Here is a 14,730-nt window from a genome sequence, read left to right on the forward strand (position 1 = left end):
AGCCCCGGCGCTGACACAGGCTGACACTCGACGGCGGCCGCCGCCGCCCCCCGCCGCCGTCCCCCACCGCCGCTGCGTCGCCAGGCAACGGCGCGCGCCCCGCGGTGCCGCCGCGGTGACGTCACTGCCTCGCGAGAGCTCGCCCCGCCAAGCCGCCCCGTGAGGCTCCGCCCCGCCTCTTTGCGCCAGTGCCGCACCATGGGTGAGTTCGGCCGCCGCGGGGCCCGGCCGCCATCCGCCGCCATCTGCTCGCCGCGCCGCCGCTGCCCGTCCCTGTCCCTTACCGGGTGGCAGCGGGGGGTGCCGCCAGCCCGCACCGCCCGCTATTGGGGGCGGCCGCGACGGCGCCGAGCTGCTGGCGGGGGGAGGGTGCCCAGGCCCAACATGGCGACGGCGGGGGGAGGGGGTGGAGGCGGACGGCCTTGCTTTGCCCTGCCTTGCTGCAGGCCCCGAGCGCTGAGCTCGCTCTCGGCGTTTTCCGCAGGGAACCCTGCGGATGAGGTGAGACGGCTTTCTGGGGGACCGAGCAGGAGGGGTGGGGGGTGACTTTGTGAAGGAGTTGGTTGGCGGGGGTTTGTCGGGGACCCGGGAGGCGGGGTGCGCTGGGGAGATGATCCCTGTAGGGGACCCAGTGGGCTGGGCAGAAGGAGGGTTGTGTTGGGGTGCGTCTCGTCAGGGCTCAGCGTGCAGGTGGGATGGGGGTCCCTTCCCATGGAGGACCTACCAGACCCCGCCGATAGCGTAGGGTGTCTGCTGTAGTGTGCCTGGCGGCTTGGGCTGGGGTACTTCTCATAGCGTGCCCAGCACATGAGGTAGGTTGAGAGGCTGCTTCCCAAAGGGACACCCGTCAGACAGTCTGAGTGGAGGGAGTCTGTCTGCCTTGCACGGTCCTGCTGGAAGGGAGGAGGTCGAGGTGGGTCTGAGTATCAATGATGAAGCTTCTCTGACTGCTGCATAAGGCTGAGTGCACTGTGCGGATACCAACCTTGGAGAGCTGAGGACTCAGAACCGTTTCCCCATGCCGTGGCCAGGTGGACTCTGTGCAATCCTCTGACCGCACTGCTCTCCATTCAGGTATCTCCAGGGACAACTGGCATAAGCGTCGCAAGACTGGGGGCAAGAGGAAGCCTTACCACAAGAAGAGGAAGTATGAGTTGGGGCGACCTCCTGCCAACACTAAGGTGAGTGATTTGGGGAGGGTGGTCAGTAGCTGTGTTTACAGACACCCAGGTTGCTGGTTGTGCGCTGTTGGAGGCTTAAATATGTGCTGTGTTTTGTGAGTGGTTAAGTATCTGTCACTGCTTCTTTAAGATGTGGTGCTTTTCTCTATGCCTATGGAAAGCAGTGATACGTTTTTGCAGTAAGAGGCAATTGGAGTGATGAAATTTTCACCTTAGGTAGATGCAACAGACCGTTCTGGTCACTTACCGTATCTGCCGATGCTGGGGTTTGTCATAGTTACACTGACCACATTGCCTTTGAGCTTAGGACTTGGCTGGGCTCCTGTGTGAGCTATGCAGCATTCCAGCGCCAACAACACCCTGGTGTTTGTTTCTGACCATAGATTGGCCCACGCCGAATTCATACAGTGAGGGTTCGTGGTGGAAATAAGAAGTACCGTGCCCTTCGGTTGGATGTTGGCAACTTCTCCTGGGGATCGGAATGTAAGTACATCGTAAGCCTGATGTGTTGGAAGGGAAAATTCCGTTACAGCTGTGCTGGTCTCTGCTACTGCTGCAGAGTAGCAGGATGATGATGATGCAAGTGTGGATTTGTAGGCTGGGTTTGAAGATCGCGGAGCTTGCAGTACTGGGTCTGAAGCAGCATGCATCGTGATGATAACTTTGAGCTTACGTGGCCTTAGGAGACTTGGATGTCTGCTAAGTTCACAGTGATTGGAGTGTCATAGTTACACTGAGTGATGTGCTCGTGTTACCTTTTTACTGGGGGAGTACTACAGAGGGACAGAAAACCTAAACATGGGTAGTTCTTCATAAATGCAACTTCTTCTGTTTATTGATGAACACTTACTAAAAGGCGGTCTTGTACAAGAGAGAAGGGTGTTGAGGATTTTGTCCTAGGGCCATGCCTTCTCAGAAAAATCCTAGCAGGTGCAGTTTACTTCATACTCCTGTTTTGCTAAGCAAAAGCGGGAAGCACAGAAGTGAGAGGGGAGTCTACAGTGTTTCCCCTGAGCAAGGTGGGGTTTCTCTGAATTACAAACTGAAAACCATATAACTTGAGCCTGGGCCTGTTCAGCGTTACTCAGTGCGATGGTAAAGTCAGCAGTGAGGTGGTGTTTCAGTGGGCAGCGTGGTGTGAGGGAGAAAGGACGTGCTTTCTCCTCAGTGATCACAGAGTGTTGTCCATGCTGTGATAAGTGCTGTCATTTATAGGCATTATTACAGAAGTGAAGGGGCTGAGCCTACCTTGCAGAACAAGGATGAGGTACATGAGCAAAGAGGAGAAAACCCATCTTGTGCCTGGCCTTTGCATACTTGGAGGGCTGTGTCTCCAGAGCAGGCAACTGCTAAACAGTCAAATCTAGTAGCTGAGACTGAACGCTTCAGGTGGGTCTTGGAAGGGTGAAAACATCAGCTTCCCCTCTCAATTTACTCATAAACCCTTGTCCTATAAAAATCGTTTCTAGTATGTGTTGCAGAGCAGTCCTACTCAATACGGCTTAATTCAGTAACTCTAGGAAGTACATATGGGGTTGAGCCCTGTGTACAATGTTAGTTGGCATCTTGTCGTGGTTTAACCCCAGCCAGTAACTAAGCACCACGCAGCTGCCCTATCGCTCCCCCCCTCAGCTGGACAGGTGCGAGAAAATAGAACAAAAGGCGTGTGGGTTGAGATGAGGACAGGGAGAGACCACTCAACTAATGACCGTCACGGGCAAAACAGACTCGACTTGGGGAAAATTAATTTATAGCCAATCAAACCAGAGTACGGTAATGAGAAATAAAACCAAATCTTAAAACATCTTCCTCCCCCACCCCACCCTTCTTCCGGGGCACAACTTCATTCCCGAATTCTCTACCTACCCCCCCCACAGCAGCGCAGGGGGATGGGGAATGGGGTTTACGGTTAGTTCATCACACATTATTTCTGCTGCTTCATCCTCCTCAGGGGCAGAACTTATCACACTCTTCTCCTGCTCCAGCGTGTGGTCCCTCCCACAGGAGACAGTCCTCCATGAAATTCTCCAATGTGGGTCCTTCCCACGGACTGCAGTTCTTCACAAACTGCTCCAGCGTGGGTTCCTTCCATGGGATGCAGTCCTTCAGGAGCACACTGCTCCAGTGTGGGTCCCCCATGGGGTCACAAGTCCTGCCAGAAAACCTGCTCCGTGGGCTCCTCTCTCCACAGATCTGCAGGTCCTGCCAGGAGCCTGCTCCAGCACAGACTTCCCATGGGGTCACAGCCTCCTTCGGGCATCCCCCTGCTCTGGCGTGGGGTCCTCCCCGGGCTGCAGGTGGATATCTGCTCCACCGTGGACCTCTGTGGGCTGCAGGGGGACAGCCTGCCTCACCATGGTCTTCCCCACGGGGTGCAGGGGAATCTCTGCTCTGGTGCCTGGAGCATCTCCTCCCCCTCCTTCTACACTGACCTTGGGGTCTGAAGGGTTGTTTATCTTACATGTTCTCACTCCTCTCTCCAGCTGCAGTTTCTGTGCCACAGCAACTTATTTTGCCTTCTTAAATATGTTACCACAGAGGTGCTACCACCGTCACTGATGGGCTTGGCCTTGGCCAGCAGCGGGTCTGTCTTGGAGCCATCTGGCATTGGCTCTATCGGACACAGGGGAAGCTTCTAGCAGCTTCTCACAGAAGCCACCCCTGTAGTCCCCCCGCTACCAAAACCTTGCCATGCAAACCCAATACACATCTGCTGAGGTATCTTCCAGAAGTTTATTAGCATTGCTTAGTCTTACTTGAGATGAGATCCAGCAAGGCCACAGATCCCAGTTTTTCACTTGGGGTGAATTGGTTTCCAGTTGTAGGCCTCTGTCCTAGCAACAGAAAGTTGGACTGATGAAAAATAGATGGATCTCTCAGTTAAATATAATTTAATGCCAGGGAAGCTGGAGGACATTTGAGGGGGGTGATGAGTGTGAGATGGTTTGAGGGTGTGTGTGAAATGCTGTGGTCTTGTCTTCTCAGTTGTCTGATCCCTGTAAGTTTGAATTCATACTCTTCTTTTGAAAGGCTGCACTCGCAAGACCAGAATCATCGATGTCGTCTACAACGCTTCAAACAATGAACTGGTGCGGACAAAGACCCTGGTGAAGAATTGCATCGTTCTCATTGACAGCACCCCGTACCGGCAGTGGTACGAAGCCCACTATGCCTTGCCCCTTGGACGCAAGAAGGGCGCCAAACTGGTGTGTCTGGGATTGATGTTGTCATTTTGACTCCTTGTCAAAAGTAGAGTCTGCCCTGCTAGAGGCAGTTAGCCATTGGGAGTGGACAGTGCCTGCCAGAATAGGGTTGAGTACCCACCAGTGATAACATTGGTTGTCTGGGTGACGTTCCTGTCAGTTCCCAGGATAAGTCTGGCTCTGTTAATGGAGTGTTCAGTACCATGGAGCTCTCTCTGAGGCATTGCACCTGTTTGTACACAAGGACCTACCTATCGATCCCTTTGGTCTTCTAATGATGATACCTTTGTCCAGCTCTGCTACTGAAGGGAGAACGATGACACTTAATGGTGCTGAGGAAGACTTTGCAGGTCAGGTCCTAGTGCTGGGGAATGATTGCTTTGATGATAAGCTTGTAGATCGCGAACTAAACTTCAGCTTGCTTTTGAGTGCCTTTAAACTATCCAGACCCATTGCCTTTTAATTTTGTTAAGATCCAAACCCCAGACTGCTAGAAGGTATTTAAACCCTTATGTGTAGCACTCAGCTTTAGGTCTCCTTGCATTAAAAACAGAGCACTTTTAGCTGAGCACTGTGCAGTTCAGAAGCACAGGGAGAGCTTGTAAACCTGTCTGCCAGGACTTGCACCACACCCAAGTGCTGTCATGTCTGGAGAGGGAGAGTATTCACTTTTCTGGAGGAGGATTAATTCATCAGGGAAACCTTTGCAATACCGTTTGTCGAAGAGCACCCTTCCCTAGGGCACTGTGCTTTGTTGTCAGCAGTGACTCTAGTTAGCAACATGGCATTTCTTGGCCTCCAAAGTGAAACAGCGCCTGGCTCGGTGAGGTGGACATATTTGTACCTCTGGAAGGTTTGACTTGGGAAACACAGTACAGCACTGAGAATACAAGGGTCTCCTTGATGTTAGTGGAGACCACCTGCTCTAGGAGAAGGTGGCCATGTGCTTAACCTTGTCTTAAACTTACGGTCTTGTTTTTAGACTCCTGAAGAGGAGGAAATCTTGAACAAGAAGCGTTCAAAGAAGATCCAGAAAAAATACGATGAGCGAAAGAAGAATGCCAAGATAGCAAGTATTCTTGAGGAGCAGTTCCAGCAAGGAAAGCTGCTTGGTGAGTCCCTGGCAGCACTCATGTGGGTGGGGATAAGGGAGTTGGGGCACGAACAGTGTGCCAGAGCAGAGCTAACTGCAGGGTGAAAGTGATGGGGTGTTCTCCATATCTGCAGGGGTATTCTTCTGGGTCTTAAATGTAACTTGTTCTTTTATCTTCTCTGGAGTCACCCCACTTCTGGCAGGAAGAGGAAATCTGTTGCTGGAGCTTGAACTGGTACATGTCCCAGCCAGGCTCCTGGAGTTGATTGTTCCTGGTTGGCCTTTGAGAAAAATAGTGGGCCTCAAAACTTGCAAAATGAGCAAAGACCTGTGGTCTGCACTGTGTGTCAGAAAAATGTCCCACAAACTTGTAACAGCTTTGACTGGTTTCAAGCTCCGAGGAATAGTTCAGTGTTCTGAAGTCTTCTGGTGATGAGACCTTTGTCCAGTTCTGCTACTGAACTTGAGCGATGACAGTTTGGAGATCTGAAGAGGACTTCATTAGGGACTCAGTCCTGCAGAGCAGCTTCAAGAGCACGGTACCTTAGGGGGAGGTACTGAAGCTAGCACATAAACTGGTGTGTCTGTTACTGATAACTTGCTCTTCTCTGCTTTTGCAGAGAGACTGCCTGCAGCGTTTATTTCATTTTGTGTATATACTGGGGAGGTGAATTATTAAACTTCTTTAATTGGATGACTTCTCGTTGCAGCCTGCATTGCCTCCAGACCTGGACAGTGTGGCCGAGCCGATGGCTACGTGTTGGAAGGCAAGGAGTTAGAGTTCTACTTGAGGAAGATCAAGGCCAGAAAAGGCAAATGAATAAAAACTATTCTGCTGAGAGAACGAATAAAACCAAGAGTCTACTACAGTAAAGGGGTTGTGTGCTCATTTGTGTGTGCAGGGTGGAGGGGGCTTGCGTAGCTCCTGCTGCCTGTAAAATGTGAAGGAAGAAGGATCTCTCCTGGAATCCTGAGCGCTTTTGTGTCTTCAGACAAGCTCTGATCCTACATGCTCTCGACTAAAACATCTCCCTGGGTTCTAGGACAGTGACTTAATGGACCAAGTGGGTGTGGCAAAGTGTTGTCAGACTTGGCTCAAGTGGAGAATTTCCAGTACTGGAAGCCTGCGAGCAGGAGGAAGGTGCAAATGTCACCTCCATGGAGAGTTCTGGCTTTCTGGGAACTGCCGGGGTCTGGCTGGGCACGCGTCCCCCTTCTTCTGTGGTGTGTTAAGTCAGCACACGCCATGTTTGGGGTCTTGGAGTGAGGTCAGTGGGGAAAGAGGTCCTGCTGCTTCAGGAGAGGGCTGTCCAGGGAGCAGCTCTGCAGCTGCAGCGGTGTGTCTTAGACTGCGTTTGTGCTACATTTGGCTGAAAACTTTTCTCTTACACCTTTGGCCTCTGCAGCTGGTACCTCCTGCCTCCCCTTTGCAGATCACACATGCTCACATCCTGTGGTTTGGGCCAGCAGCCCCTTTTGCCATCGCTTGGTGTTAACTGCCTGGTTGTATGATTGCCTTCAGGGTCTGGTATCTTCTTTTAACTGAACTTGGCTGCACTGCTCAATGACCAGCTGGTCTTCCCCTGACCTCCTTGGTCTCATTGCAGTGCAAGATAAATTCCTTCTAGCAGAAGGGCCAGTCTCTTGTCATGGTCTGTCCCTTTCGAAAGCTGGGTACAAACTCCAGCTTTCTGCCCTGTCACTTGTGGTGGGATTGGAAAGCTGTGGTGAACAAAAGCTTTTCCGGATGTTTTGGGGCACGTGATGTCATTCCTTGGGGCTGATGTCTTCTAAGAAAGCCGGTGTGATGGATCTCTGCATCTAGTTGCCAAATACTTTGTGCAGGTGTCATGATTTAACCACAGCCAGCAACTAAGCACCACGCAGCTGCTCACTCACTTCCCCCCCCCCCCCCCAGTGGGATAGGGGAGAGAATTGGAAAAGAAAAGGTAAAACTTGTGGGTTGAGATAAGAACAGTTTAATAGAACAGAAGAGAAGAAACTAATAATAATAAAATTGCTAATAATAAAAGGATTGGAATATACAAAACAAGTGATGCACAATGCAATTGCTCACCACTTGCCAGCCAATGCCCAGTCAGTTCCCAAGCAGTGATTTCCCCTCTCCCCAGCCCCCCCAGTTTATATACTAGGCATGACATCACATGGTATGGAATACCCCTTTGGCCAGTTTGGGTCAGCTGCCCTGGCTGTGTCCCCTCCCAACTTCTTGTGCCTCTCCAGCCTTCTTGCTGGCTGGGCATGAGAAGCTGAAAAATCCTTGACTTTGGACTAAACATTACTTAGCAACAACTGAAAACATCAGTGTGTTATCAACATTCTTCTCATACCTAACTCAAAACCACAGCACAATACCAGCCACTAGGAAGACAATTAACTCTATCCCAGCCAAAACCAGGACAGCAGGTAACTAGGGTGAAGCTGGGAGCCCATCTAAGGGCTGGTCCTGGCGCTGTGGGCACAGGCCAGACTCGCACATCTTATGCCTGCCATGTGGACACACTGCATGCTTCACCCCGCTTTTATATTTTTACAAAAGCCTCATTTATCCATAGGAGCACTCTGGTGCGAGGCAGGCTACCTGCAGCCCCAGCTTCACTGAATTCCAGTTCATTTTTAGCTCTGAACTGAAGGAGATGGTCCGTAATCACCAAGCAGAGCTATGGTGAGGCCCATGTCTCTAGTACCTTAAAATGCAGACTCTCTGCCCCACAAAGAGCTTGTGCTTGGTGGGTTTTTGTGTTTTTCCTGTGACGCTCTGCTCCGGCTGCCCTGCGTGGCAGCAGGAGGTGTTAGCGGTGCCCAGGGCAGCGTGGGTTCATCCTGCCTCGCTGGCAGGGAGCTGAGGGTGGGTGAGACACACCAACCCCATCAGAAAATGGTACCTGTTGCCCGGGATGGCCGCAGCAGCACGGTTACGCCATGGTGGGCAGGCGTTGGCACTGCCTTGCAGCTTGGGTCTGCGCTCATGTGGGCACTGCGAACAGAGCCGTGCCCAGCTAGTGCAACTGGGAGGTCCCTGCCTGGGCGGGATGTTTGCACAAGCACGTTCCTTCTCCATAGTGATCTGGGGTAAACTTTCCCTGCTCTCCAGCAACGCCTGCTTTCCAGAGAGGTGGGGCAGAGGCGATAAAGGGCACTTGGGAGGGATGCGTCATGGCTGCTTCCTCTGCATATTTCTTCTTTCCCCTCGCCCTCCACAGAGCTCAAACAGGATTCAGGGTGTTTCTGGGAGACTTTGTTACAGATGGAGAAACCAAGGCTTGTGGAGCAAGTGCCAACTTGGTGTCAGAGCAGGAGCTGTAAACCTGGCCCCTGATGAGCAGGATTATGGCCAATTCATCAATGCACGCTGCTTATAAAGGTACTGCTCTGAAAAACGCAGCTGCCAAGGGCAATAGCCCGTGGGAACGAAAGTGGCACCTATCGCTCACCGCAGCCACGCTGTAGGTGTGACATGGGAACGGGACGGTGGCAGCTGGCCAGGGGCGTGTGGCTCCTGGCTCCCACGGTGGCACAGCCTGTGGGACCTCGTGCAGCTTGGCCGCAGGATGTCTCATCCCTGGTCTGGCCTTGGCATAGCCCCGTGGGTGTGCACAGGGATTTACCTGTCTGGGAGGAGGCAAGCCTGCCAGGCACTGAGCCAGAAAGAGATGGGCAGGGGCTGGGGTTAAGCACAGCTTTAGCCTGGCTACGTTTATGAGGTGCCAAAGCATAGTCTAAAGACCTTACTCACCTCTGCACATGGGTGTGAGGGCTGAATTTTAAAAAAGTTACTTTTCATACGATGAGCAGTCAGCAGCGAAACCCAAGTGCGGTCACTCATTCTGAGTGCAGCTCCTTGCTGTTGAGTGGCGCTCTCAGCTCCATGCGGTATTAACTTTGGGGTGTTTTCATGGGACATGGTCCAACCCAGAAAATGACCTTGTGGTCACACTTTAACAGGTCCAGCAGTGGCCCAGAGGGTAGCAGAGGAGGAGTGGGGCTGGCTTGCTGGGGGGGAGATGGGAGCTTTAAAGGAAAGGTGGCTTTGGGAAAGGGGGGCTTGCAGGAAAGGGAATTTTTTAACAGCTCTGCTAATATTGTCAGGAGAAACATGTATGTATGAGTGCAGGAATTCTTCTGCAGGGGCTGAAAGCATCTTTCTGGTTTTTTTCTGGCTGCATCACTTGGTTTAATACCTCACAACCATCACTGGTGTCAGTCCTTGGGGCCGTGCCCTTTTTGCCCTAGGAGAACGTGGGCATTCCTTGAAAAAAATCTGAATTCACCCACTTTCTGGATAAATGTGATGCGCCTGCTGTCTCACTGCTGGGGATGATTTGCTCCGACAAGGAATAACCTCAAAGCTGAGGTTGGCAATAGCTTTATTAATATTGAGGGGACATCCCCATCACGGTGTTGGTTTTCTGCAAGACTAATGCCCTCATTCCCTCCCTTGCTTGTGGTCTGGGCTGTCCCCTGTCCCATGTGCCGGGCCATGGGAGCAGGGAGTGAGCCTGACCAGCTGCAAGTTGGTGGCATCATCACACAGATGGGCTAAATCCTGCAGTTTTGGGGCGAACAGCTAGTGTTGAAGGCTGTCTGCCCAATCCCAAACCCACCCGCATCTTCCCATCAACCTGGGGACACATCTTGGCTCGGGGCTGGTGGCAAAAGACCTGGCAATGTCCTGCTTCTGGACAGGGGGTCCGAGGGGGGTGTCTGGGGACAGGGAGCTTTGTGGCTGGCGGTGGCGGTGCTTTGGGGTGGGGGCAGCTATTCTGCCCCCAGGAAAGGGGTGCTTTTGGGGCAGCCTCAGGGCTTCCAGGACTCCGGTGGATCAGCCCCAATGCTGTCGCTGGACGGTGCCTTCACCTGGATCAGCAGCAGATCCTTTCTCTGTGTTTCAGAGGCCTCAGGTGGCCGGGTCCCCCCCGGGCAACCGCCAGGCGTGGTGGGCTCACTGGCCCGGCTCTCCTCATCCTCCATCTCTTCCTCCTCAATGCGGGCCACCGACTCAGGGTCCTCGGAGCAGTTGGGGTAAGGGGAGGGGAAGCTGCCATCCGCCCGGGGACACCGCAGGTGGGGGTGACCTCGGCTGCCCCGGCCGAAGTTTTTGATGCTGATGGCGGGGGATGCGGCAGCGAAGAAGCGGCTGAGCAGAGGCGTCTGGATGCGCGGTAAGCTCGGCGAGGCCTCTGCCGGCTGGTTCTGCTCCGCATCCTCGCACATGCTGGGGGAGCACAGTAGGGTGATGGGTCAGGCTGCCATCCTCCCCAGGGATGCCCAGGACCGCTCACCGCCTCCATCCCAATGCATTTGCAAGCAGGGAGCCGCTCCGGGAGGCCACATCCCTGTCCCCGCGGCTCATCCATCACCCAGTGCAGCCCCCAAGCCCCACAGGGGCTGGTCAATGCACTCCCAGGGGGGATTTGCTGTTTGCTCACTGTAATTGGGCCCAGGGGGGGACAAGCCTACTTGTGCTATTGCTGCCCTAAAGCGCTCGCCCTCTTTTTCTCCAGCCCCAGGGCTGTGCCGTGCACTCACCGCATGTCAAAGGTGGAGCCCAGGAACGAGGGCTTCAAGGTCTCAGCGGCTGTGGCTGCGGTGTAGGGGGGCTGAGCTGTGGACTCGTTCCAGTATTTGTCCTTCACAGTGGGGGGCAGGTTCTGGTACATGTCATCCACGGAGAGCAGGGACACCTGGCCATGGCAAAAGCAGGGGACAGGGGTGGCTTTGCAAGGACATGAGCAGGACCAGTGGCTGCAGATGCTGCTCCCGGTGCCAACCTGGCAGGGGGAGGGCTGTGATCTGCAAGGGGCCGGGGAGGCTCCGGGCCTGTCTGCTGGCTGCATTTGGGGTTTCCCCCTTTTGAACGCTTTTCTTGGAGGTGAGGGTCTGAGCAGTGGTGCAAGGCTGCTGAGTGTCCCTTGGGAGGGTACTGACCCTGCTGTGGGGAGCAGACATACGGAGGGACAGGGACAAGGTGCAGCCCTGCTTCCTTGCGTGGGAATATATTTTGGACAAGGACCTGCGTGGGCAGGAGCAGGGCTGGGGACCAGCAGGGCACAGGTCCCACTGCCAAGGGGCAGGGATGTCCCTGTGCCCCGATGGCAGCAGCCCCACACAACGTCAGCCTGGGGCAGGACCCACCTGTAAGTTCCTGTCTATCAGCTTGTTGGTCTCAAAGTCATCGTCGTCTTCTCCAAAGGGGTTAATGATCTGCTCTGCAACCTGGGGAGGGAGGGGACCAGGTGAGACAAGGGAGCAGGGACAGGGACACCTTCCCACAGGGCTCTCCATCCCTTGGTCCACCCATGTGGCACATGAAATGTGCAGACCTGGAGCTCTGTGGTGCCCCGGTGTGATGGCTGGGCCCAAAGGACATGTCCCCAGGGCAGCTAGCAGTGATGTGGCTGGTGTCATGCCCTGAACCAGCCATCCCCACAGCCCAGGGGGGTGGTCAGGGCCACCTGGCCACCCCCAGCCCATCAAGCAAAGCCCAGCTGCCTGGCCATGTCTCACCTTCAGCCAGCCGGCATAGAAGAAGAACTGGAGGAGGGTGGAGAGGGGGACATACATATCCAGGTCCCCCTCCTGCCCGGGCTCCAGCGGCTCCAGGAACTGCCGCCCAATGAGGCAGAAGGCGAAGAAGGAGTAGACGGCAATGGTGACCACCTGCCGGGAGCGCGGGTCAGCTGGTGGTGAGGGTGGCAGCCAAGGATGATGCTCGGTACAGGAGCAGTGAGGATGCGAGAGGCTCTGCTGGTCGCTGATGCTCTCATGGGCTTGAGGTTAAACCCCACTGCCCCACTGCTCTGTGCTCCTGCACATCCCTGCAGGGCTGTGAACCAGCGGCCATACTGGCTCTGGCACCAAATTCAATGGGGGAGTAAAGTGCTTTTAGGAAGGGGGATAAAGTGCTCCCCATTGGGGTGCAGGGAGGAGGCTGTGGGGCTCCCCTGCCATTGTGGAGTGGAAGGAGCTGGGATCTGGGCTCAGAGGAGCCCATGGGGTGCTTGGATACCCACCTGCGTGTACACCAGCGGGATGCTGATCCAGTCATAATGGAACAACATGCTGCACTTGGCCCGGTAGAGATTCAGCTCCTGGGCACAGAGGACAAGGATGGGTGACCCAGGCTTTGCACGAGCCCCCCTGTGGTGCCTGGTCCCCCTCGCACACCCAGCACTGACTCACATCCATGAGCAGGCGGAGGGCCACGTCGTCGCGGATGCGGCCATCCCGCCTGGCCTGGGCCGCCAGGTTGGTGAACCACACGCAGGGGATCCAGTACTTGTTGAAGTCGGAGTGGAGGCTCTCAAACTTCTTGCACTCGTCCTGCGTCATGAAGCCTGCGGTGGGGCAGAGGCTCAGTGCCACAGCCCCAGTGTCAGTGGGGGAGAGCCCTTCTGGCGACTGTCCCCAGCGGGAACGCAGGGTTTTCCAGGTGAAACTGCAGCCCCAGATGGGCTCTGGACAGAGGGGACATGGGGCTCTTTGGGGGTGAACATCTGTGAAAGGATGTCACCCCGTGTGCAGGGCAGTTTGGGGCAGGGATGCTTGCAAGGATCCCCAGCCCCCAGCACACCCTCCTGGTGACGATGACATGTCTGTGGCCCCCAACTCTCACCCCACATTGCAAGCCATCACTCCCAGGGCTTAGCTCCTCACCCGCTTCCACCACGTGGTCCATGGTGGGGAAGCGCTTGAGCACCCTGGTGCTGACGGAGCGCAGGATGAGGACTGCCGACAGGTTGGCGTAGCGGATGAGGGTGCGCCGCAGGATCCGGCCCCTCTCGTCCTTGCCGTGGACATTGCTGGAGATGACGCACATGAGCTGGTCGGGCAGGGGGATGCTGGTGTATTGGGCCCACCACCGGTTCACAATCAGGGTGACGTAAAAACCTGCACCAACAGATAGCACGTGGGGGGCTCAGCGCAACCGGGTGGTGGGTTGGGGCAAGGACAAGCCCGTGCCAGGAAAGCGGCCACATTTCCAGGGGTGACAGATTTCTCTGTGGCTGCGAAATTGTGCTTCCCTTCGGGCTGCCCTCCCCAGGGATGGAGGTGAGGATGTCCCCAGCTCTTCCCTGTCCTGGGCACGGGTGGCACAGGGCAGGACAGCCATCTCTTGTAGATAAGGTGCCCCTTTCCTGGGCATGGGGAGGCAGGTGCAGAGCAGGCCAGGGGAAATCACAGCCTCCTGCTGGCATCCCCAGGGCCGTGGAGCTGCGCTCGGTGGGTCTGGGAGCCAAGTGCCATCCCTGGGGCACCAGGCTCCTCCATTCCCCATCCGATGGTGTCCAAGGGATGTTTTGGCATGGGGCCAGGATGGGCAGTGGGGGCATCCTCAAGCTGCCAGCGCTGGGGCGAGCAGGGGAACCCAAGTCCCGAGTTCAGGGGAGGGACCCATACCTAGGACGAATGACATGGGGATGAGATCCGTGGAGCGGTTGCAGTATTGAGCTACTTTGGTATAGAGGCGCTTCTGCTCCTCGGTCAGCAGCCGCCTGCAATGGATATGCAATGGGGTCAGGGGCAAGTGGTGGGGCTGGAGTGCTGCCTCGGACCTCCACAAAAAGCCATGGCCTCGTTCCCCTTCTCCTTGCCCTCCCCTGCCCGCACCCACCCTCCCTGGGGGAGTCCCCTGGGCTGATGGGGCATCTCTGCATGTCCCAGTAGCTCAGCAGGGAGGGACACAACCGGTGGCAACACACCAACCCTACTCACCGGTAGACGAGGCTGAGCAGGGCGTACAGCGCCACAAAGACGATGAACTCCTTGTACAACAGCTTGTAGATGCTGCCTTTCCAGCGGAATAGCAGCTTGGAGAAACCCCCGAAACGGGAGTTGGCGACTTTCAGTGTGTAGGAGATGGTCATCGTGGCTCAGCCCCACGCCTCAGCAGAAGAATCCTTCTCTCGCTGGCTTCCAGCTAAACTGGGGACAACTGGGGTTCCCACTGCTGTCCAGGCTGCAGGGCCTGGGGACGCACGCTCGCTCCCACGCCAGGCACTATGGCCCATCAACAGGATCGCCCACACGGCCGCCCTGCCCTTCCCACGCCTGCTGCAGCCGCTGCCCACTCCCTGCCTGCACCTTCCTCTCCTGCTGGTGCCTCCTCCACCTAAATACCCCAGCGTGGGTCCGCGTGGCCAAGCCGTCCCCGTGATGGATTGGGGCTGTCAGAGGCAAGGAACAGGGAACGCCGGGTCATTCACACCTCCCTGCCACCGGCCACGGCTGG

General features: G+C 55.5%; 2 protein-coding genes and 5 non-coding genes across 7 annotated transcripts; 6 read left to right on the plus strand and 1 right to left on the minus strand.

The window, feature by feature from the left end:
• The first annotated feature begins 32 nt into the window (after positions 1 to 32).
• RPS8 (ribosomal protein S8) lies at positions 33 to 6,351 on the plus strand. Its single transcript, XM_052801804.1, has 6 exons — positions 33 to 202; positions 1,075 to 1,181; positions 1,565 to 1,664; positions 4,212 to 4,387; positions 5,367 to 5,496; positions 6,188 to 6,351. Exons 1-6 carry the CDS (start codon positions 199 to 201, stop codon positions 6,295 to 6,297), a joined length of 627 nt encoding a protein of 208 aa, XP_052657764.1. The 5' UTR covers positions 33 to 198; the 3' UTR covers positions 6,298 to 6,351.
• On the plus strand, positions 921 to 1,005 carry LOC128148651 (small nucleolar RNA SNORD55/SNORD39). Its single transcript, XR_008237345.1, has one exon. It is a non-coding gene; the product is annotated as a small nucleolar RNA SNORD55/SNORD39 (small nucleolar RNA).
• On the plus strand, positions 1,370 to 1,473 carry LOC128148655 (small nucleolar RNA SNORD46). Its single transcript, XR_008237348.1, has one exon. It is a non-coding gene; the product is annotated as a small nucleolar RNA SNORD46 (small nucleolar RNA).
• Positions 4,653 to 4,725, plus strand: LOC128148653 (small nucleolar RNA SNORD38). Its single transcript, XR_008237347.1, has one exon. It is a non-coding gene; the product is annotated as a small nucleolar RNA SNORD38 (small nucleolar RNA).
• Positions 5,901 to 5,972, plus strand: LOC128148652 (small nucleolar RNA SNORD38). Its single transcript, XR_008237346.1, has one exon. It is a non-coding gene; the product is annotated as a small nucleolar RNA SNORD38 (small nucleolar RNA).
• A 678-nt stretch (positions 6,352 to 7,029) lies between the features above and the next one.
• LOC128148665 (small nucleolar RNA SNORA35) lies at positions 7,030 to 7,159 on the plus strand. Its single transcript, XR_008237358.1, has one exon. It is a non-coding gene; the product is annotated as a small nucleolar RNA SNORA35 (small nucleolar RNA).
• A 3,136-nt stretch (positions 7,160 to 10,295) lies between these two features.
• On the minus strand, positions 10,296 to 14,365 carry BEST4 (bestrophin 4). Its single transcript, XM_052801668.1, has 9 exons — positions 14,214 to 14,365; positions 13,899 to 13,993; positions 13,155 to 13,388; positions 12,681 to 12,835; positions 12,512 to 12,589; positions 12,006 to 12,158; positions 11,634 to 11,714; positions 11,028 to 11,182; positions 10,296 to 10,713 (listed from the first exon to the last, which is right to left on the minus strand). Exons 1-9 carry the CDS (start codon positions 14,363 to 14,365, stop codon positions 10,296 to 10,298), a joined length of 1,521 nt encoding a protein of 506 aa, XP_052657628.1.
• Between the last annotated feature and the right edge of the window lie 365 nt (positions 14,366 to 14,730).

The sequence above is a fragment of the Harpia harpyja genome, chromosome 11 (assembly GCF_026419915.1).
Source record: "Harpia harpyja isolate bHarHar1 chromosome 11, bHarHar1 primary haplotype, whole genome shotgun sequence".
Taxonomy (NCBI): Eukaryota; Metazoa; Chordata; class Aves; order Accipitriformes; family Accipitridae; genus Harpia; species Harpia harpyja.